The following is a 21,786-nucleotide window of genomic DNA, read 5'->3' on the forward strand; positions in this document are numbered from 1 at the left end:
CGGCTGTAACGGGATCGGCTGTAATGGGATCGGCTGTAACGGGATCAGCTGTAATGGGATCAGCTGTAACGGGACTGGCTGTAATGGAAGCAGCTGTAACGGGATCAACTGTAGGGATTGGCTGTAATGGGATCGGCTGTAACGGGATCGGCTGTAATGGGACTGGCTGTAATGGGATCAGCTGTAATGGGACTGGCTGTAATGGGATCGGCTGTAACGGGACTGGCTGTAATGGGATCAGCTGTAATGGGACTGGCTGTAACGGGATCGGCTGTAACGGGATCGGCTGTAACGGGACTGGCTGTAATGGGACTGGCTGTAATGGGACTGGCTGTAATGGGATCGGCTGTAACGGGACTGGCTGTAATGGGACTGGCTGTAATGGGACTGGCTGTAATGGGATCGGCTGTAACGGGACTGGCTGTAACGGGATCGGCTGTAATGGGATCAGCTGTAATGGGATTGGCTGTAACGGGACTGGCTGTAACGGGATCGGCTGTAACGGGACTGGCTGTAATGGGATCGGCTGTAATGGGACTGGCTGTAACGGGACTGGCTGTAACGGGACTGGCTGTAACGGGATCAGCTGTAACGGGATCGGCTGTAACGGGACTGGCTGCCCCATGGGAAGATGCTGCCCCATAGGGGAACACCACATATTGTGACACAGCCCCACAGCGTGAACCCTCCACAGGGTGACACCCTATAGGGTGACAGTGCCCCACAGCGTCCCCCCCAATAGGGTGACACCCACTATAGGGTGACACACTCCCATAGGGTGATCCACTCCCCATAGGGGAACACCCTATAGGGTGACAGCCCCCCACAAGGGGGTCGTGCCCCTCCAGGGGGACATGAATACATCCTGCCGGGTGATCTGCTCCCCATAGGTGGACACCCTATAGGTGACACCCCCCCCTAGGGTGATCCACTCCCATAGGTGGACACCCTATAGGTGACACCCCCCCCCAGGGTGATCCACTCCCATAGGGGAAGACCCTATAGGTGACACCCCCCATAGGGTGATCCACTCCCATAGAGGGACACCCTATAGGTGTCACTGCCCCCCGGGCCTCCCCCCTCCACGAGCTGCCACCGCCGGGACCCCCGCGCCGCCAGGGGGCTCCCTCTGCCCCCCCACCCCGTCACTGCGCATGCACCGCTCCCGCCCCGCGCGGCCTCAGCCCCGCCCTCCACCGTGTCTCTCTGACGTCACTTCCTTCGCCGCCGACTTCCGCTTCCGGCCGCCTCGTTGCCGGCAGCCGCCGCCGAGCCCGGGAAAGGCGCGCGCGCCCTCGGGACGCTTCCGCTTCCGGTAAGGCCGGACCGGGCCGGGCCGGGGGGCGGTGGCGGCGGCGGGAGCGGCCACGGTGGGGCTCAGCCTCGGCCTGCCCCGGCCGGGCGGCTCCGGGGGGGCGAGTCCGGCCGCGGCGTGCGCGGGGCAGCGGTGCCGCCGCAGGGGGTGAACGCCGGGAGGCCTCGGCCGGTGCCGCCGGCCGCTCCCTCTGCCCAGCGGGAGCCCCGGGGCCGCCGCCAGCTTTTCTCAGGCGCGGACCGGTGCGGGGTGGGGGGGGGGCGTGCTTTTTCCCTCACATTTTTCTCGTTATCTTCGCTTTTAGAAAGAAAATCGGCGTCGTCCGCGCCCTTCCGCTGCTCTCCGAGCCGGCCCGGCCCGTCGGGATAGAGACGGCTCCGCCGCTTCTCCTCAGCCGCCTCCGGGGAGGGCGGAGGGAGCCTCTTCTTCCTCTGATGTGTCCACGGAGCCCATGAGGATGGAGGCCCGGGACGCGGCGCGGGCCAACCACGGCTCCGTGTTCAAGGCCTTTCCCCTGCCCTCGCGAGCCGGCCTGCGGGACCCGCTCTCCCAGCCCGACAGCAAGGTGCGGCGGCCGGCCGGTGCCCTGCTCGCGCTCTGCGGCTGGGGATGGGATTTTGGGGGGCTGGGGGCTCCTCTGGTTCCCTTTTCCCCATCCTGGGGGTATCCCCGTGGGTCGGAGGCGACCGTGGGCAAGGGCGTCTTTGCGCAACATCCCCCGAGCCTTGAGATCCAAACCCGCCGGGTGGTTTTGCCAGCCCCGTCTCAGGACCACCCAACGGTTCCGAGCTGCGAGCGCCCCGTTTGTGCTGCAAAACCGGTCACGCGTGGAATCTGCCCGGGGAGGGTCAACCCGCGCGTGGGTGCGCTCAGCTTTACGCCCTCGGCGAGTGCGTTCGTGTTTCTTGTCGCTGCTGTTGTGTCTCGACGAGCCGCCGCTGTAGCCGTGGAGCTGATAATTTTTGCCCGACAACGAGATGAAATCAGCGTTTGGTTTTTCGCTCCTCGTTGTGTTTTCTCTCCGGGTGTGAGGTTCATGGTTGGGCTAGATGATCTTCAAGGTCTTTTCCAACCTCGATTATTCTGTGGTTCTGTTAAAACTGCCAGCACACCCGGCAGAGAGGACTTTAGGAGGGGCCTGGAGAGCGACTGACGCTTTGGCTGCGTTGCCAGACCAGCACCAGTGTGTTACTACCCCAGGCTGCTTCAGTACTTACTAATTTATAGCGACGTTACTGGGGAGGAGCTGTAACTTTTCACGTACCCCCGTAGTTTTATCGCGCCTGGGGTTTTAAGACTGAGCTGTGCTTTCTTTTAATAAAAAGCTGCGATCTTTCCCCACAGTTTTTACCCAACAAGATCAGCGGTTTCGCTTGCCCCGCTGGAAATGCGTCCTGCGCTCTCAATTACAGCCCAGGTAAGTTGTCATTTTCTGCCCTGGAGTGTCAGTTTTTTGGCTGTTTCTTCCCCTAAGCAGCCTGGGAGGGGGAGGATGTGGCTCATTCTTGACTGCTGCCGTGTTTCTCCCCCTGCAGAAGTCCCCTGCCCCGAGAGCTACCGGACAGCGGGGGAGCCTCGAGCCTTTGGCTCCAGTGCCAACGGGCAGTGGAGGGGTTTGGTTCCCCCTCTGGGCTCCGTGCCGCAGAAGCCGAGGGTGAGCCGAGGCTCTTACCTTGAAGCTCGCAAAAACCCCAGGTACGTACAGCTCCCCTCCACGTTTAACCTTCCCCACAGAGCCCTGGGGGAACTTCACGTGGGGATTTTCCCCGCTCAAACCCTTGCTGTCAATACAGAGCGAATTCAGGGAGGAAATAATTGTGTGGATCGAGGTTGCCCGGGTCCGTAGGTGCCTTTCGGTGTTTATAAACCTCCCTGTTGGCAAAGATGCTTCGTAAAAAGCGTGAGCTCTGGTTTGGGGAGGACGCAGTGTGGTGTAACCTGCCTCTCACGGAAGCTAGCGGTGTAACGGATCGGTTCTGAGCATGTCGGGAGTGCTGGGATGAGAACGGGAACATCGTTACGCCGCTGGGAAATTGGGGGAGAAATAACGTGTCGTTTTGTGATGGAAATGTGCTGGTTAGTGCGTGTGGTGCTGGGTGGAGGAGCTGTTTTTGCAGCTGGTATAAACTCGTGTTGCTTCAGACCATTCCAGACCGGGTCAAGTTTATCGCTCCTGAAAAATCCCCACAGTGACCAACGTTTGCAAATAGGGAAAATTTAATTCCAACGAGAGAAATGCCAAATCAACCCTGTGTATTTTTTCATGAGCTGTTAGGTGAGCGTGGGAGTGGGGAGAAGCGAGGCGAGGGAGGGCAGCTGCTGTTACCGATCAATGAAAATGCGGGGAGCGGTGTCTCCAGGCGAGGTGCAGCCATTTTGTGGTGCGTGGATGGAAGCGGGAGCTGGTGGATCTGGCGGGAAGGAAGGTCTGGCTGGGGGTTTCCAGGCTGTGGCTCCTCGGCCTCGCAGTGCCACCTGGTGGCATCTGCTCGGCCGCACAGGCCTCGGGAGTGGTTTCGGATCAAGCCAGGCCTCAGCTTTGCGATGACTCTTAAAACACCAGTCAGATCCTCATTTCTCATCACAGCTGGGTAGCCTGGGTCTTGCCTGGGTTTGGGGCTGGGGGAGAGGGAGATGACGGTTTAAACCACGCGTGGAGTGGGATAAAAGTGTTTCTTTCTCTCCTCGCAGTGGGACGTCCAACAGTTTTGTAGGAAAATCGAACCACCATTGCCATGCGTCGGCTTTTCCCATCAAACCCGCTCAGAGCCCTTCCTGGAGCGGTCCGTGCCGCCGCAGCCTGCTTAGCCCCAAGAAAACTCCCCGGCGGTTCGTCAGCACGGCAGAGGAGGTAAAGGAAAGGCTGAGAGACCGTGTAGTGGGTGGTGATTTCTGAGGAGAACTCTTTGGGGCACCGTGAAGTGCTTGAGGTGGCTCTAATTGACGGTCTGGTGCTGGATTCGCTCCTTCTGCCGGGCAGAAGGCGGCTTCAGCTCTGCTCACGCTCAGACTTAACTGCGGTCGGTCTGATCCAGGCTGATGGCTGAACTCTTCAAGCCCCCTGGATGTGCTTCCACCGATAAAACCTCTGCTCCCACCTGTATCTGAATAGCGATTCACGGTGTCTGTATTGAAATCACGTCGGCTAGACGGATCTGGTTGTTTCCCCGCAGACTGTTCGAGAGGAGGAGCGAGAGATCTACAGGCAGTTGCTTCAGATGGTCACAGGAAAACAATTTTCCACGTCCAAGCCCTCTTCGCTATTCCCCTTCCACCTGTGAGTATGTAAAATGCTCTTCCCCAGCCGACGGCACCGCGTGGATTCTCTGGGAACTTAACTTTCTGTTGTTCCTAGGTCCAGGTGTTCAAATTCCAGCAAAACTGTAGTGAAGGAAACTCCCAGCAAGAACTCAAAGCTGTTTGAAGCTCACAGCGTTGCACCAGCCCCTTCAGCGACCAGCGTTCTCCGAGCACAGGAGCAGCCGTCACACAAACCGTCGCTCTACTCCGCCCCCAGCTATCCCCCCAATATCTTTGAGTCCAGTAACTCCACAGCCCAGCATCAGCAAGAGAATCTACCAGCATCGAACACGCAGTCTGAAGGTAAAAAAAATAACCCATCAAAAATAACCAAACCCAAAAGGAAAACCCCAAAACCTGGCAATCAACTTAAAACGTGTGTGGCAAACCCGCTTCTTCCCTCTCCCCTCTGTCTTTGGGCTCCTGCAGCGGTTGTGGAAGTGGGTGGTAATTGTGAGGATGACAACGTTCTGTCAACTTTACTCTTTTTAGGGTCAGACTCTGTCATTTTGCTCAAGGTAAAGGATTCCAGAACCCCAGCACCAAGGTAAGAGGCTGTCACGTGGTATCTAGAGGAAGGGATGGGCTGCACTAACTGTTTTTAATTCCACGGAGAGGTGAGGATGCGGAGTAGAAGGTGACCAGTGGCTCTCTGAATGTCTTGTGGAGAGAGAGCAGTTTGCTCTAGTTACAGGAATTTGAGTGAGATGCATCAAGCCTCTTTCTTGAAACCTGGCTGCAAATCACTGGCAGATATATCTGTTGCAGGACTGTGCTCAGATAATATTCACAAATCGCTTTTTGGGCAATTACTTTCCACGTGAAGGTGAACGCTTACACCCTTCTTTTCTCCCCATTTTAGCCTCCCCTTCTTCCAGGCAGAACTGTGGATCAAAGAACTGTAAGTACCCGTTTTCTGCTCTGTTTTCGTGCCGCCAGTGTTCAGGCGTGGAAATAAAACGCCGATTTGTTCACGTAAACTCTGCTTGTCAGGACCAGCGTCTACGATTCACGAGCTCGGGAGAGGTGGCGGCAGATTGAAGAGCAGAAAGCACTGGCCTTGCAGCTGCAGAGCCAGGTAACAGGGGGGCGGCTGCTGAAAGAAATCTGCAAGTCTGGGTGTTAAACCGTAGAACAGAAAGCAAATTAGAGAAAAAAATGACAAAAATCCAACTTCTTTGGGGTCTGGTGTCTTTGTTGCTGCCCCTTCCCCGTGGCTGGGCTCTGGGTGGTGTCGTGGCCAGGATGAACATTCCCCCTCTGTGGCCCTTTCTGCCTCTCCTGGAACAATTGGCCCCACGTAGCTCCCTCGTGAGCCCTTGGACACCACCAAATCTAACGGTCTCTCCTTCAGCGGTTGCAGGAACAGGAACACTCAGTGCAGGATCTGGTGGATTTAAATCTTCGAGTACCCCTTGAGAAGGAAATCCCCGTCACGGTGGTCCCGGAAGAGAAGGAGGATGCTAAATCAGCTGACGGCGAAGAGGAGTTCCCCGAAATCACCGAGGTAACGTTTGCTTGGATCTGGTGCACACAAACAGAGGCTTGTGTGCGTAAAAGATCTAAACACAAATGGGATTTCCTGAGATCTGCGCGTAGAAACAGATAGCTGTTCCCTTTAGCCAGGGAGCGAGTTTATCCTTTGAGGAGCAAAGATTAAAACTGGGTTGGAATCCAGCCTCTGGGATGGGAATAGTGGGAACTCTCCCTTCCAATGCTGTCTGTGTCCTCCCTGTAGGAAATGGAAAAGGAAATCAAGAATGTATTCCGAGGTGGGAACCAGGACGAGGTCCTCAGCGAAGCTTTTCGGTTAACGATCACTCGGAAAGACATTCAGACCCTCAATAACCTGAACTGGCTCAACGATGAGGTGAGGAGTCAGAACAGGATAGAGCAGGAGGGAACGGCTTTGAGCTGCAACAGGGGAGGGTCAGGCTGGACAGGAGGGAAAAATGTTTCCCCGCCAGAGTGGTCAGAGAGTGGAACAGGCTGCCCAGGGAGGGGGTGGAGTCCCCACCCCTGGGGGTGTTTAAGGGCCGTTTGGATGAGCTGTGGGGGGATGTGGGGTAGGGGAGAACTTTGTAGAGTCGGGCTGAGGGTTGGGCTCGCTGATCCCGAGGGGCTTTTCCAACCTGAACGATTCTGTGACTCTGTGACAAGAGGGAATGGCCTCAAGCTGCGCCAGGGCAGGGTCAGACTGACTCTTCGGAAGGATTTCTTTGCAGAAGGGGCTGTTGGGCGTTGGAATGGGCTGCCCAGGGCAGGGGGGGAGTCCCCATCCCTGGAGGGGTTTAAGGGCCGTTTGGATGAGCTGTGGGGGGATGTGGGGTAGGGGAGAACTTTTGTAGAGTCGGGCTGAGGGTTGGACTCGATGATCCCGAGGGGCTTTTCCAACCTGAACGACTCTGTGATTCCGAGTCTACCTTGGGCCGTTAAAGTCGTTTTCTTCAGCAATTTATTGAAGTGAACAAACGTGCGTGCCTTCTCCGTGCTGAAGGAAGTCAGAGAGTGGCTGTGGGGGCCGTGGCTCACGCTTTGGAGCAGTCTGAGGAGAAACCCCTGTGCAGACCAGGCACATCCAGAAATAATAATATGGGGAGGAGTGGGCCTGACCGTGGACATGATCAAAAAACCTTAAATGTAGAAGACTGCATTCCTAAATCTTTCTGGATTTTTGAAGGTTTTAAGGCTGTTGAGCTGTAAATCCCCCCCTGGGGGCAGGTCTTCAGAGGGGACAGGTGGAGGCAAAACCAATTCCTCACTTAATTTTGCACCGGGGCAGAGCACCTTACGCAGAAATGTCAACACGCTAACGTGGCCTGGATGCTTTTTCTTTCCCAGATAATTAATTTCTACATGAATTTGCTGATGGAGCGGAGCAAAGAGAAGGGTTTGCCGGCGGTTCACGCGTTCAATACTTTCTTCTTTACCAAATTAAAAACGGCGGGGTACCAAGCTGTGAAACGGTGGACTAAAAAAGTGGATGTCTTCTCTGTGGATCTCCTCTTGGTGCCTATTCATCTGGGAGTGCACTGGTGCCTGGCAGTGAGTGCTTTAGTTCCTCACAGCAGAGCGTAGCTGCAGCAGGTTGTCCCATAAACCCACCCGGCTACGGCTAAAATCTGGCTTTTGAGTGATGCGGTTGTCAGGTGTTTGCACGGGGAGGGGGAAAATGTTGTGTTTGTGGCTCAAATCGCAGTCTAGAGTCCAAAGATTGCTGCAACTTCTTGGTGTGTTTTTAGTCTTTAAAAAAAAAAAAAAACAAAAAGCCACCCAAACCAAACAGGCAGCTGTGAAGGTCAGGTTAGGCTAGCTTATTCTCCGGAGAAAGATCTCGTTTCCCCGTTCCCACAAACTCGCCTTTAGAGCCGTTGCCACGGGATCGTTGTAGAGAGATTTAGATGACAGATACCTCACAGCTCTCTCCCTCCTGCCCCCGATTGTTCCGTCCCTTCTCTTGGCTGCTGGCACCTCTGCGGTAACAGATCACGCGGGGAGTTTTAAACCTGCGTCACCCTCCTTAGCTCAAACCTCCTCCTGGGATTGTTAAACTGCCCGGAAAGGCGGGTGGGTGATGGGGTGGAAACGGGGCACAGGGCCCTAAAAAAAACCACCTGGGGGACTCAGCTCTTGAACTGCTCAGTGATGCAGACGTCAGGTGGAGCAAAGCCTCTGTAAACCAATCTGCAGCGTTAACAATCGGGATAACAGAGCGCCCTTGTGTTTTACCGGGGTGCTCTGGGAAGAGCCGGGTTTTAGAGATTTGAGTGGGGGGAAATAACACGGCAGCAAGGGGGGATTTTGGGAAGGGTTGTACCAAGAAGGGCAACGGAGCTGGTGCAGGGTCTGGAGCACAGGTCTGATGGGGAGCGGCTGAGGGAACTGGGGGGGTTTAGTGTGGAGAAGAGGAGGCTGAGGGGAGACCTCCTGGCCCTCTGCAACTCCCTGAAAGGAGGGTGCAGAGAGGGGGGAGGAGTCTCTGGAGCCAAGGAGCCAGCGGCAGGCCAAGAGGGAATGGCCTCAAGCTGCGCCAGGGCAGGGTCAGACTGGCTCTTAGGAAGGATTTCTTTGCAGAAGGGGCTGTTGGGCGTTGGAATGGGCTGCCCAGGGCAGGGGGGGAGTCCCCATCCCTGGAGGGGTTGAAGAGTCGGGTTGAGCCAGCGCTGAGGGATCTGGTGGAGTTGGGAACGGTCAGGGGGAGGTCAATGGTTGGACTGGAGGATCTTCAAGGTCTTTTCCAACCTAGACAATTCTGGGATTCTGTGAAGGGTGCTGGAAGTCCCCTAAAATCCTTCTCTGCTGTGAAATGGTCCAGACTTCTTTCTGTTGGCAGAGCGTGAGGACACACGATGAGCTCCCGGTGTCGTGCCTTACTAACGGATCTCTCTTTGTGTAGGTTGTAGACTTCAGGAAAAAAACCATCACCTATTACGACTCCATGGGTGGAATAAACAGCGAAGCCTGCAGGATACTGTTGTGAGTAACGCTTCTTTGAGTTGTGCCTGTTTAAAAATCAACTTCTTAGCTCACTCTGGAAGCGACAGCCCTTCCGTGGGCACAGTCCCCTCCTGGGTCCCGAAAGGAGGATTCAGAGGAATGTCCTGGTTTTCACACTTGGTGCTTCACCACCCGTTGCGGACGCGATCCGCAGGTACAGTCCGCGAGAGTCCCGATGCCTTGTCTTCACCTCTTCCCAGAAGATCTGTCAGTGAGGCTGGTGTGATTTTTCGTGGGCAGGGACAGGTTTCAGACCTGTTCTCTTCAGGACACCGGGCTTTACCACTCTTGGTCCTCTCGGACTGGTCCAAGTCCTCCAAGGACTCCTGCAGAGTCCTCTTGGGCATCATCTCAGGAGGAAAACAGCTTCTCAGACCCTGAGGGGTGGGGTCCTTCCCTTGCCTGCTTGAAGAAACGGCGTCTCCTGGCCCCTTCCTCCAGGTGGGAGCTTTTCCTGCCTCTGCCAAAGCTCAGCTCCATAGCTTGGCCCTTTGTTTCGAGAAGTTGATTCTGGAGAGCGTGGCGGGAGATGTCGGGTGTGGGAGCGTCTCTTGCATCACGGATAAAGGTTTGCAGGGGTCTCTTCTGTGCCGACCGTGCCGTCAGCTGGCTTAAATTTGTTCTTCCCACGTTCAAACCGCAGACGAGCTCTTGGTTTCCCCGTCCTGAGCGATGCCCTGGGAGGGAGCAGAGCTGGCTGCCTCCTCTCCGAGCTGTTGCAGAAGAAAGGTGCTCGCATGTCAAATCCAGAACTGTTTCCCCATATTGGGAAGCCGCTCCTGAATGGAGCACGATTAAAACTGAGCTCCTCCCTGGGCAGGGGTGAGAACCCCCCTCGTTTCGAAGGTCACGTAGGGCCGTCGGGCTCGATACAAATCAGATTGCAAAGTGCTTCAGGAAACGCCATCGCCAGCTCCCCTGTCGCTCCGGCGTTGACCCCGGGTCGGCCCTCGGTTCTGTTTCTCGTCTCGGCTTCGCTCCGACGTGACTTGGGAATCTGATCCTGAGTTTTCTGGCAGGAGGTTGAGCGTGTCAGCGGAGGTGTCACCCATTCAGTCAAGGAATGTGAATAATGATAAAGACAGACAGCAGACAAATGCCATTTCCAGCCCATTTAGCACCTTTGTTTTCCAGTTCAGGTGCTTTGCAGTCTGCGGGCACCGCGGTTATTTGTTTAAATAACTGTTTAAAAATAGCTGTTTGGTTTTTTTTTTTTTTCCACGCTGTTCTGTGATGTTGATCAAAAGGAAAAGTATAAAATCTTTGGAAATGGCTCAGGGCAGTGTCTCTTAGTTTTGCTGTGGCTTCTGCCTCCGTGTTGGGGAAGGGTGCGAGCAGAGCTGGCCTGCCTTGGGGCAGGGATAGTCGGGGTGAAATCAGTTCCTTTCAGCCGGAATGTTTTTGATTCCAAGGAAGAATGCACAGACGTCTGGTGAAATGAAGCACCTGGGAGGTGAGAGGGGGACCCAGGAGTCCTGCCCGTGGTTCGTTTAGGGGTCTGGGACGAGGAAGCAGGTCCCCAAACTGGTGCTAGAGAGTGCCAGAGGATACAGAGTGTTTCGGCCACGCAGGGTGAGCGGTAGAGAGCCGGGATTTCAGGTCGCTGTTGCCCTGGACGTAATTGTTTTCCCTCTGTTTCCTTTTAGGAGGCTTTTATTGGTTGAATGCAGTGGGAGGATCACACCGGGAAGAAGGGACGGAGGTCCTATTCATGGTTAGTGACCCTTTCATGCTTTCAATCGTTAGAGCTTCCTAAAGGTGGTGAGTGTCGTACCGTTGGCCAGGCTTCACAGAGGAGGGAAACTGAGGCACAGGGAAGGTAACGGAGTAAATAAAGAGCCACTGGCCAGGCAAGGAGTGAGTAGGGCCCACGGATGTTGGTGGTTTGGTGGCTGCCGTGCTTTGTTTCAGCGTCTGGGCTTTCACACCGCTTGGGTGTGAGACCTGGAGAGGATTTTTAACAAAGCTGCCGCTGGTTTTTTTTTGTTTTTGGTTGTTTTTTTTTTTTCGGTTTCTCATTGGGAAACACGGTGCTCGGAACCTCAGCTCTGCTGGAAGGGTCTGTGTGTTGGAGCGGACATAAACCAACCTGTTAAAATTAGCTAAAAACTTCATTCTAGTGTAAAAACTTGGTTCTAGTGTACTAAGGCTTAGGGGATGGAGTGCACAAAGTGTCTCATGCCTGTGAAATCTTCTTACCCTGCTAGCAGCAGCGCTTGAAACACTTCCCTTTACTACGAGGCTCTTAGACATTTAGCAGGACGCCGTGGAGTTGATTTCAACGATTCCCTGAGGCACCCGGGCAGGTTTTTTTGCGTGTGTAAGCGCTGTAGAAGGCAAAAAAATCCCTTTTCAGATTTAGGAAAACGAGATGGAAAGCCTGCAGGGTCTGACGGGGCATCTCGGGTGTGTAATTCTGCTTCAAGATTGTGTCAAGCTTTTTTTCCTTGAGATCCTGACAAAGTTTGCTAAGTTCTGCCTCCTGGAGTTGTCTCACGATTTGAAGTCAAGGCGTTTTCTTTCAGTTCTGCCCCAAAAGGTGGGTCAGGCTGTTTCCTAGGCAGGACCGGTGCTGCGTTTCTCACAGACGTGTCTGTTCGCTGATCCCCGTGTAGATCCCTGGAGGCTGCTTTTAGAAAACCACCCAGAGGACGGTCCCAGTTAGCTCAGACTGCGCCTAGTGGCTTATTTCCTTCCTTTTCTAGAAAACAACTCAAAATCCCCAGGCTGCTGCGCGTGTGTGTCGGGCGTTGTGTGTGTGTGACTCGTGGTGGTCGCAGATAAAACCGGACGCGCCGAAGCCGCTCGGTCGCTTCGTTCACTGAAGCTCCGGCCCCGTTTAAACTTCCCCGGTGTCTTCCCCGGCTGCCAGACGAGTCTCGCACCGGCGTCCTCCCTCTGCCCCCGCTCCGTCTGCGCGGAGCCGTCGCCTGTCCCCGTTCCTACTCTGATGCATCCTTTTATTTATCGCTCCCCGTCTCTACCGTGCACAACAGAGTGGGCTGGGTGCTGCTGCTGCTCTTTTTTTAGCTGAGGATTCGAGTGGGTTCTGCAGTAGGCAGTAATTGCCAGGATTTTTTTTTTTTTTCTTTTTTTAATTGCGGTCGAGGCCGTTAATTAATTAACGTTGTCACCGTGTTTGTGCTGTGGTGCAGTCTGCTCCCTCCCTCCAGCTGCTGTGCTGGAGGCTCAGCTCACCTCATTTTGAACCCGTCGCAAGGAGTTTCTTCTCCACTTGTTAGGTTTTATTTTTGGAGATGAGATATGGAGACTTCTTGTGCTTGGTGAAAGTTGGTTTTTTTGTGTTGTTTTTTTTTTTTTTCCCTGAGATTTACCCCCTGCTGATCTTGTCTTGTCCAAACTGCAGCTGAGTTAAAGCAGCCAAGAGCTTCCCAAGAGCAATTACAGGCGTCGCTGGCAGCCCCAGTGCTGGGGGACTGGGCTGGGTGCGTGCGTCCAGCTAATGAAGGCTGATAGAAAACGCTTGTCTGGACCTGATCTGCTCTCGGGGGACTGCCAGGAGGGAGATTCCCCCTCAACGACGCTTTTACATCCAGCAAAACATCTTTCTGGCTGTTTTTTAGAGACACGGTCTCTAGGAAGGGGCTGGCTTCGTGTTCTGAGGCTGCTGGGTCGTCCTGCTGCCGCTTTGAGTACTTTGTTCAGCGGCCCCTGGGTGTTTCAGCGACTCTTCAGCCCAGAAGAGTTTTTCTTTGGGTAATTCTTTGGAGTTATGATGGAGAGAATCCCCTGACTGGCACCAAGGCAGCAAGTTCGACCTTAGATCTTTCGGGCTTGCGTGCGGGTCGCGTCACCCCCCTTCTCCCATCGCGTTTCAGCGTTTGCTAACAGCAAGATGCGATTTAGCCAAGTCTTTGTGGATCAGATTTCCGAAAGATGGCACATCTCCCCGCGTTGGCGGCCAAACCTCCCTCCCTCTCCGTGCCAGATGCTCTCTTGACCTCTCCGTTGGAGCCAGCAGCATCTAATCCCTTGCTTTTCCTTTCCAAACTTTCTGATCGCAGCCACGACACTGAGAGGGCTCCTCGGGCTGTTTTGAGAAGGTGCCAAACGTGAAGGAGATGGTTTCTGTAGATCTTCCCGGTCCTTTTGGTAACTGAGATGAGCAGAAGGTGTCTGCAGAGCTGAATGTCACTTAATGACTGTGGCAGCCAGCAGAGAGGGGCTTCTTTAGGGCCATTAAGAACATCTTGGGCCCATCTCCTCGTCTCCGTGGGCTCCTTCTAGTCCACCTGTATGTCTGCGCCCTTCCTGAACTCCCGTTTCCGTCCTTCCCAGTGAAGGGAATGGTTCAGGGTGTTCGTATCTGCAAAGGAAAAGTGCGTGGCAGTTGCTTGGACATGCTTTGGGCATGGTCTTGGTAGAGTTTCTAAACTTTTGCAAGGAAGCAGGAAGAAAAATCCCAATTCTCTGTTCTTCCGGCGCTATAATTTAGGCCAAACTGGTGGAAGCCTCTTTGGGCAGAGGAGATGGGCCAGTACCTGTGAGCTTTCCTTGTTCTCCGGTTCTAGGAACTGGAATGGGCCTGGCTCTGCAGCTCTTCTCCCTCTGCTGAAGGCTTGTGAGAAGTATTTGGCACCCACCACCACGGCCGGCTCCTTCTCCCACTTGTGCTCCCGCCTGACTCGGTCCCTGCAGCAGCATCTCGGAGGGGACTTTGGTGGCTTTTCCTGGGGCTGCCTCCCCTCCATCCCCAAGCCTTGGACCTTATTTGAGAAAATCAGGGTCATCTTCCCTACTTTCCCCCTCCTTGAAAGCACTTGCCATCTGTCCTCTGCTGTGGGAAGAAGAAATTAAATCAGTTGAGGAAGGGAAACCTGGGAGAAGAGCTCCAGGAGAACATCTGCCAGCGAGCTGAACCCGCCACCAGCCTGGAGAGGAGCTTCGTGGTGGGTTTTTTTGACGCTTTACACACAGGGCGATTGTTCCAGAGCTGCTGGGGTGCTGTTACTTTTGACAAATTTACTCCTTTATGCTAAGTAAAATCCTCAACAGACTAGAGGCACCGTCCCAGCCGGAGTTCAGCTCTCGGGTCTCCCCTTGAGGATAACGCTCCGCTTGCAGCAGCCCGTTGAGGCAGCCCCGTGGCTGCTGAGTTTTTCTCTGCCGTGAGTCACTCTCTGATGAATTAGATTTGTTCTCGCTGGTTTATTTGTGGTTTTGACTCTCTGCTTGGCAGGTACTTTTTTTGGATGAGTTTTTAAGTTCTGCTTGGTCCTTCTTTTGACTGCCTCAAAGCCCGGGTCTATAGAGCCCTTTTGAAAATGGCCAATACTGAGACGAAAATATTGGACTTCCATTTTGCATTAATTCTGCAAACATGGCAGAGGACATCTTAGGTAAACTGACATATAGTGTCCTGGCTGGTTTCCCCCGTCCCTCTAAGTAAGCTTTCTTTGTTCTCTTATTCCTACAGGCAATACTTAAAACAGGAAAGTCTTGACAAGAAAAGGAAAGAGTTCGACACGAATGGCTGGTCGTTGCTGAGTAAGAAGAGTCAGGTAGGTTCGTGCAGTCAGAGGTTTGGAGAAGGGGTTTCTCTTGGTCCTCTTGTTCTTGACTCAGAAGCACCTTTCCTGGTTTTCCCAACGGCCACGTTCTCGTGGTGACTCTCGGTGGTGACCAAATCCCAGATCTTCAGTGGTAGATTCCCGTCCAGCCCTGGGTGGAAGGAGGGGGGATTTCCTGAGCCGGGGGTGCCCCAGCGCCACCTCAGTTTTGGGGCCACTCATGTTTCACATCTTCATTGATGCTCTGGACGAGGGGATCGAGTGCCCCCTCAGTCAGTTTGCAGGTGACACCCAGTTGGGTGGGGGTGTTGGTCTGCTCGAGGGTGGGGAGGGTCTGCAGAGAGACCTGGGCAGGCTGGAGCGATGGGCTGAGCCCAGCTGGGGGAGTTTCACTAAGGGCAAATGCCGGGTGCTGCCCTTGGGCCACAACAACCCCCAGCAGCGCTCCAGGCCTGGGGAGGAGTGGCTGGAGAGCTGCCGGTCAGAGAGGGACCTGGGGGGGATTGGTAATGAGCCAGCAGTGTGCCCAGGTGGCCAAGAAGGCCAGTGGCATCCTGGCTTGTACCAGCACCAGCGTGGCCAGCAGGGACAGGGGAGGGATCTGACCCCTGTGCTGGGCACTGGTGAGGCCGCCCCTCGATGAGTGGGTTCAGTTTTGGGCCCCTCACCCCAAAAAGGCCCTTGAATGACTCGAGCGTGTCCAGAGAAGGGCAACGGAGCTGGTGCAGGGTCTGGAGCACAGGTCTGATGGGGAGCGGCTGAGGGAACTGGGGGGGTTTAGTGTGGAGAAGAGGAGGCTGAGGGGAGACCTCCTGGCCCTCTGCAACTCCCTGAAAGGAGGGTGCAGAGAGGGGGGAGGAGTCTCTGGAGCCAAGGAGCCAGCGGCAGGCCAAGAGGGAATGGCCTCAAGCTGCGCCAGGGCAGGGTCAGACTGGCTCTTAGGAAGGATTTCTTTGCAGAAGGGGCTGTTGGGCGTTGGAATGGGCTGCCCAGGGCAGGGGGGGAGTCCCCATCCCTGGAGGGGTTGAAGAGTCGGGTTGAGCCAGCGCTGAGGGATCTGGTGGAGTTGGGAACGGTCAGGGGGAGGTTCGTAGTGGGGCTGGGGGAGCTTCAAGGGCTTTTCCAACCTGGATGATTCTGGGATTCCTGCTGACCTGCCTCGTTTGAGAGAGGTTCCTTTGCTTGGAACTCTCCATCCTTAGAAGCTGTCAAGCGGGGACCAGCTCCTCTGGAAATGACATTTGATTTTTCGTGTCCTTTTTGTTAAAGGAAATCCCGCAGCAGATGAACGGCAGCGACTGCGGGATGTTTGCCTGCAAATACGCTGACTGCATCACCAAAGACAAGCCCATCAACTTCACTCAGGTACACCCCGCCCTGGCCTGCCCCTCGTGCTTGGGGAGAGACGGGCACGTGGCCCTTCTCTGTGCCTATTCTCACTCTTCCAAACGCCCTTTCCTTCCTTCTCTGGGGTTTAAAGTGCCCCCAGCCCGCGCGGGGATCATCCTGCTCCTCCCTGGGGTAGAGCTGCCCCAAGGTGCTGCGGCAGTTCTTTACACCACGCAAAACTGTTCCTCTAAAACCATCCCTGGGTCTTCTCTTGTGCTCAAATCCATCCCCGCTGCAGCTGGGGAGAGCTCACAAACCCATAACAGGACTGGAAGTGGGACTTCGTAGCCCGAATCCCAGGGAATTTCAGTGTTATTTAACGTTGTCGGCCTCCGCGGAACATCCCACGCGTGAATATTTTCCTTCTAATTATTAGAGAATATACACCATCAGAGTCACGTTATTACCTCGATCTCATCCGCTCTCCTGTTTTCAATAATCAAAAAGAAAATTTCACACCCCCCCGCCCGCCCCCAAGAAAGGCACCACTGAAGAAGCTGCCCCAGCAGCGTGGCTGCTCGATAAACGGCCCAGACACGCTGATGGACGTTTTTCTTTCTCTTCTCTCTCTTCCTTCCCCTCCCACCCCAAAGCAACACATGCCCTATTTCCGAAAGCGAATGGCCTGGGAAATCCTTCACCGCAAGCTGTTATGATGACGCTGTGCCCGACAGCCGCTTCCTTGCGAGGTTGGATCAGAAGTGCCCGGATTTGCCCTGAGCCGCGGCGGGCGCGGACCTGCCCAGGGCTTCACTCAAAGACACAGCGAACAAACTCTGTATCATATTTTTGATAAAACACCATTCACGGACCAACGCGCAATAGAAATGTTCAGAAGCACACTTGCCTTTTTTTTTTTTTTTCCCCCTTTTTTTTTTTTTTTGTATTTCAAGACCTATTTTTACAAGCAATTTCAGGTGCTGAGACTTGAGGGGGCAGCTTCGGACATTCACAGAATTTTTTTTTTCCTGCTTTTTGCAGCTCTTGCTGCCAGCTTTGAGCCGACGGCGTGATTCTGAGAGGGAAGGGGGAGGCGCTTCGGTGGGCCCGGATGCTCCGCGCGCTGGGAGAGCTCGAAGTCGGGTGGGCAAAAGCCTGTTTGGGGGTGGATGGAGGGAGGGTTTGCGTGTAGAGGAACATTTTTTGCTGCGTCCTCTGCTCTCCCCTCTGTCCTCAAAGCCAGCGTTTTCACACCCATCACAAACTTACCACCTAAGATTAAAACCCAGCACCCTCAGTTCTCGGCCCAGCCTGGCTGCGGGTTCTGGGGGGCTGGAGGCAGGTCGGGCATCCCTCGAGGGTGGCAGGCGGGAGCCGGGGAACTCTGAAATCAACTTGTTAAATGCCGCTGTGGTGGAGTCGTTTTTCTGGTCTCCCAGTTCTTTAACATCAACCGCTCACGGAAATTCAGGTACAAAACTAGAGTAGAGCCGATGGCGCCGTTGAATTGTTTTGTATATATTTTCCAAACGTTTTTCCGGAGTGACAAAGAACAAAGTCTGCGTGTGCGTTGGGGTTGGGTTGGTTTTTTGGTTGGTTTTTTTTTTTTTTTCAGCCTGCCCTGGCTTTGCCTCCTCGCAGGAGCCGGGGCTGCGGCTTCTTGCCACCTTTGTCCTTGCGCGGAGGGCCCCAGCTGAGCGCAATGAATCGCTCCTCTCTCTCCGTGATATTTTGCACATGTTTTGCCTGGGGATAAAGGCTGATGCAAGGTCAAAGGTCGCCTTGGAGGCCGGGCACCGGCGTCCTGTCGAGAAGCGCTTCCAAAGGTACCTCCGAGTCCATCCAGCGCGCGACTCCCGGGAGCCGTCAGGACGAGCTGCGTCCCCATCGCTCACAGGGGCAGAAGTAAAATACTCAGAAGCGCAGAAACCTTTCCAAAAAACGGGGATTTTGGGGGATGCCCCGACGCTTCTGAACGTTTTACCCCGAGCGCTCGCTCCTCTGGGCTCTCCGGAGGGTCTCTGGGGCCGTGCTGATGCTTTCAACTGGTTTAATTTATTCTCAAGTGCGATGTGGGAGGAAGCGGCGAGTGTTTGATGAGCTTCCCAAGCTGCTGAACCTGCTTTTCTCTCATGTACATAACTTTTTAAGTATAAGTAAAGAATGAAAGAATGTCCACTTTTGTATTTTTGTCTCCAGATAGGGATATTTTATACATTTTTCTCTACCTGTAAGCAGTAGTTTTGTACAAAATTTCTCCCTTTCAGCCCTTGCTCCCGCCACGTTGTGTTCTTTGTAGGATGGTTTGTACCCGTTCCCTCTCCCCTCCGTGTGTTTTATACCAAGTTCATTTACTACCTTTTTCTATCTTTTACTGCAAGTAAAGATCTGAGGAAAAAAAAAAAAAAAGAAGTAACGTATCTTTGTATCTTTTCTCTTTTTGTGCGCGTGTCGTGATTCGGAGTTAAATAAACCACCTGTGAGCTGTATCCCTGCACCAGGAGCCGGAGCGTCGCTGTTGGTGAGCAGCCCTTGCTCAGGGAAGGCTGTTTTGTGTAATTCACCCTCTAGTTAAAATAAATCACTCTCGGCAGGCTCGGGCGCTCACGATACGGAGGTGTTTTAGCCCGATTTGATGGAGGAAGGAGCCAGAGCTGCTGCGAGCCGGAGTTAAAAGGCCTCTACGGTCGCGCGCTGCGTGTTACCCGCCTCTGATTTTGGTGCTTTCTGGAGCGGGTGAGTTGGGAACGGGGAGCCCGTCCCAGTAACCTGCTTTAGGGCTTCGTCCCTCCCCACCCAGCTTCCAGCCCCCGCCGCCCCGCTCTGAACAGTAGTTCTGGGCTGAAAGAGCCCCTTACAATGTCCCAGGAACAAAAATCAACAAGGCCCGTGTTTTCCTTGGCTCCCAAAAAAGCCAGGGAGAAAATGGCCCCGTCAAAGACGGCTTGTGCCTCGGCTGCGCTGGTACCCCGAAGAGGCTCACACCCCCTCCCCGGCCGCGCGGCTCCCAGCCCTCTGCGGCCACCAAAAATGCATTCAGCATTTATTCCTGCCCTTCTTTCTGGCTTATTAATAGAATAAATCATATTGCCCAGCCGGCCTGGCCATCCCAGTCTGGGGATTTTCAGGTCATATTGACTTTTTCCTCCTTCCTGTATCCTTATTCCTAGACATGAGCAAGATTTTTGCCTGATATTTCCAAAGAGCCAGTTATTAGCGTCTCTGACATTCCTCACAAACACACACGTGGCTTCTGTAAATACCCACGGCGCTGTCTCCCACCCGGGGGCTCAATGCTCCATTCATCTGCTCCCAGAGCTGTGCCTCGAAGTCGGGAATTACCTGCCCTACTCTCTCTATTTTCCACCTCGGGTGTCTCCACCGAGCCCCCCCCACTCCCCGTGGGGTGATTTGCATCTCCCCGGGGCCTCCCTCTCCCACCGGGGAGGGGGTTTGCTGGGGGCTTCTCGCAAAATCTCGCGGCGTGGCGCTGCAGGACGCGGACCCGGTGCTTCTCCGGCTGCTGCCGAGTTTCGGGGTGATGCTCCCCGCTCCGCTCCCACGCACGAGCGTGGTTGAGCCTAAAAACCTCCCCATGTTATTGCCAAAAAGAGTCGGGTTTGTGTCTTTTTTTTTTTTTCTTTCTCCTGGTCCCTTCTGCCCCCGAGGGCCCTTCTCCATCCTTCCCTCCTGCTCTTAGTTCTGCGTTCCCAAAAGGAGGAAAAAAAAGAGTTTTATCCGCTGAAAATTCACAGTTGTCCCTTTTTCTCAGCTCCCCGGGACGTCCCCGGCCCCGCTGGTTTCCCCAACAGGTTCCAGCATTGCCTCCGGCGGGGCCGAGCGGCTCCGATACGGACCCAGAGCCGTTGCATCCGAGCGGGGAGCGAGGCCGTGGCCGAGAGGCGCTCGGGGTCGCCTCGATTCGATGCCTCGATGGAGAACTTCGGGCTTCCTGCTGCGTTTAGCGGGTAAATAAATGATCTCCGGCTCTTGGTGTAGAGCAAGGATGGGCCAGGACCATCTCTTGGGCTGTTGGGCCACCTCTTTCTGGGCTTCCTAGCCCAAATGGCGCCTTCTGGGGTGGGGGAGCTTCTCTCCGTGGGCGATGGGACCCCCCCGAGCCGGGGGGTTCCTCCCATTCCATAGGAGGGGGCTCTGCTTTCCCCTTTGCGTTTTCACCGCGGCTTGGCCCAGGGGTGCAGCATCCAGCCCAACTCTGCCTGCGGCCGTTTTTGGGGTCTGCGCCCCCCACCCCCCACCCCAGCCCCGAGTCCCTTGAGCGAAGGGCAGGACCCGGCCGGCGGCTCCCGGCACCCACAGGCCCCTCACGGTGACGGGTGGGTGCCACCGTCTGTCCCTCGGCCGCTCGACGTCCGGTTGAGGGCCCGGGGGTGGGGGGGGGGAGGAACCACTGGGAATCTTCCTGCCTAAGCGTGGATCCTGATCTTCCCAACCCCAGGAAATCCTCATCACCCCCCCCCCCAATTCCCTCGGCAAAGCTCATCCCCCCCCCACACCCCTCACTCAACCCTGAGCTCGCCCGGGTGCAGGACACGGTGACAAGCGTCTCTCCATTTCCCACCCCCTCGATGCTGAATCCATCACGGCTGCTATGAAAAAAAAAAAAAAAAAAAAAAAGCCGTTTGGGACAAAAATGCCCTTTGTGGGCTGCAGCGAGCGGCCGCGTGTTGCGATTGGCATCCGCATTGTTGGGTAAACTTTGTCCAGCCCGGCCGCTGCCGGCGCTCCGGCGAAATAATTAGGCGAGTTCTTATAAAGCCGAGTCCCAGATTTACGGCCGGTGGGGACACAGACGCCCTTGTGCCAGGGTGGATTGAGGGGGACACACACACACACAGAGGGGACATCTCTGGGTTGTGGCCCCTTGTACCCCCAAAACCAGGGGGACATGCCCCAAAACCTGGGGCCGACGCCGCAGGGGTGCGTCAGACCCGCGCCCTGAAAACGGCCGGGGAGGGGGTTTCCATCCGTGCTCTGGGTGCTTTTGGGGTGTCCCGTCCCCCCCCCCCCTGCCATGTGGGGGTGCTCAAGGCTTTGGGGCCCTGCTTTGGGTCCAATTCTTGGCATTTAGGGACGTGGCGGGGGGTTAATCCCAACATCCCTCTTGTCCCCCCCCATGTTGTTGATTTCCTGGAGCTCCGGATTCGCTTGAGGGGAAGATTTGGGGACCCCCCCCCCTCTCTGTCTCCCACAGCCTGGGATCCCCAAATCCCCCCCCTCCACCGCAGCTGGGGACCGCACAGCTCAGCACCGGGGGGGTGCAGGATTCGGCCCGGCCAGCGCCACCGGCTCAGCCTGGAGCCCCCCGACCCCGCGGCGTGACTCAGTTTCCCCTCTTGCCCCCCAATTTCCAGCAGCTGGGGGGGGGGGGGGTGGTGGTGGTGCAGGGAAACTGTCCCTCAATATGTCACCGTCCCCCCCAAATACCACCGCGGCGCCATTTTTGATCCCCAAACCGGACAAGTCGCGGGACGGGGGCGGGGGGGGGGCTGCACACTCCACGACACTCCTGATCGTAATTTCTCCTAACGACGGGCCCTGCCCAGCCCCGGCCCCCCGCTGCCCAGCCAGGGTCCCCCCACAAATCCCCCCACACCCCGCTAATCCCTCCAGCCCCGGTGCCTCATTAGGCCTCGCGACCCCGCTGCTTTTTTTTCCGCTCCCTTTCCAAAAAAAACCCAAAAACCCCAACACCCCCCCCCCTCACGGCCCCATCCTGCCCCGAGCCCGGTCTCCGTTCAAGCCGCGGGACCCTCGAGCCAGCCCCTGTAAGAAACGTTGCTTTTAGGGTTT

The 21,786-nt window shown here is 55.5% G+C and overlaps 1 protein-coding gene across 4 annotated transcripts; it reads left to right on the top strand.

Annotated features, from left to right (window-relative positions):
• Window positions 1-1,231: 1,231 nt before the first annotated feature.
• Window positions 1,232-18,148, top strand: SENP1 (SUMO specific peptidase 1). Of its 4 annotated transcripts, none has more exons than XR_012621852.1 (17): window positions 1,232-1,315; window positions 1,620-1,880; window positions 2,660-2,732; window positions 2,851-3,010; window positions 4,007-4,166; window positions 4,489-4,592; window positions 4,671-4,918; window positions 5,108-5,162; window positions 5,478-5,516; window positions 5,609-5,693; window positions 5,970-6,122; window positions 6,354-6,485; window positions 7,457-7,660; window positions 9,012-9,091; window positions 10,759-10,826; window positions 14,550-14,634; window positions 15,913-16,014. XR_012621852.1 is itself a non-coding variant. In XM_074813927.1 (17 exons), the coding sequence occupies exons 2-17, from the start codon at window positions 1,767-1,769 to the stop codon at window positions 16,686-16,688; spliced, it is 1,851 nt and encodes a 616-aa protein (XP_074670028.1). In that variant the 5' UTR covers window positions 1,232-1,315; window positions 1,620-1,766; the 3' UTR covers window positions 16,689-18,148. The 4 variants fall into 4 exon arrangements, 3 of the variants coding, with proteins under 3 accessions (XP_074670028.1, XP_074670029.1, XP_074670030.1); XM_074813927.1 differs by lacking the exon at window positions 10,759-10,826 and adding an exon at window positions 16,626-18,148 and having other exon boundaries at window positions 15,913-16,008; XM_074813929.1 differs by lacking the exons at window positions 1,232-1,315; window positions 10,759-10,826 and adding exons at window positions 1,356-1,370; window positions 16,626-18,148 and having other exon boundaries at window positions 15,913-16,008.
• Window positions 18,149-21,786: the final 3,638 nt, after the last annotated feature.

Source organism: Strix aluco, unplaced genomic scaffold (assembly GCF_031877795.1).
Source record: "Strix aluco isolate bStrAlu1 unplaced genomic scaffold, bStrAlu1.hap1 HAP1_SCAFFOLD_112, whole genome shotgun sequence".
In the NCBI taxonomy this organism is placed as follows: Eukaryota; Metazoa; Chordata; class Aves; order Strigiformes; family Strigidae; genus Strix; species Strix aluco.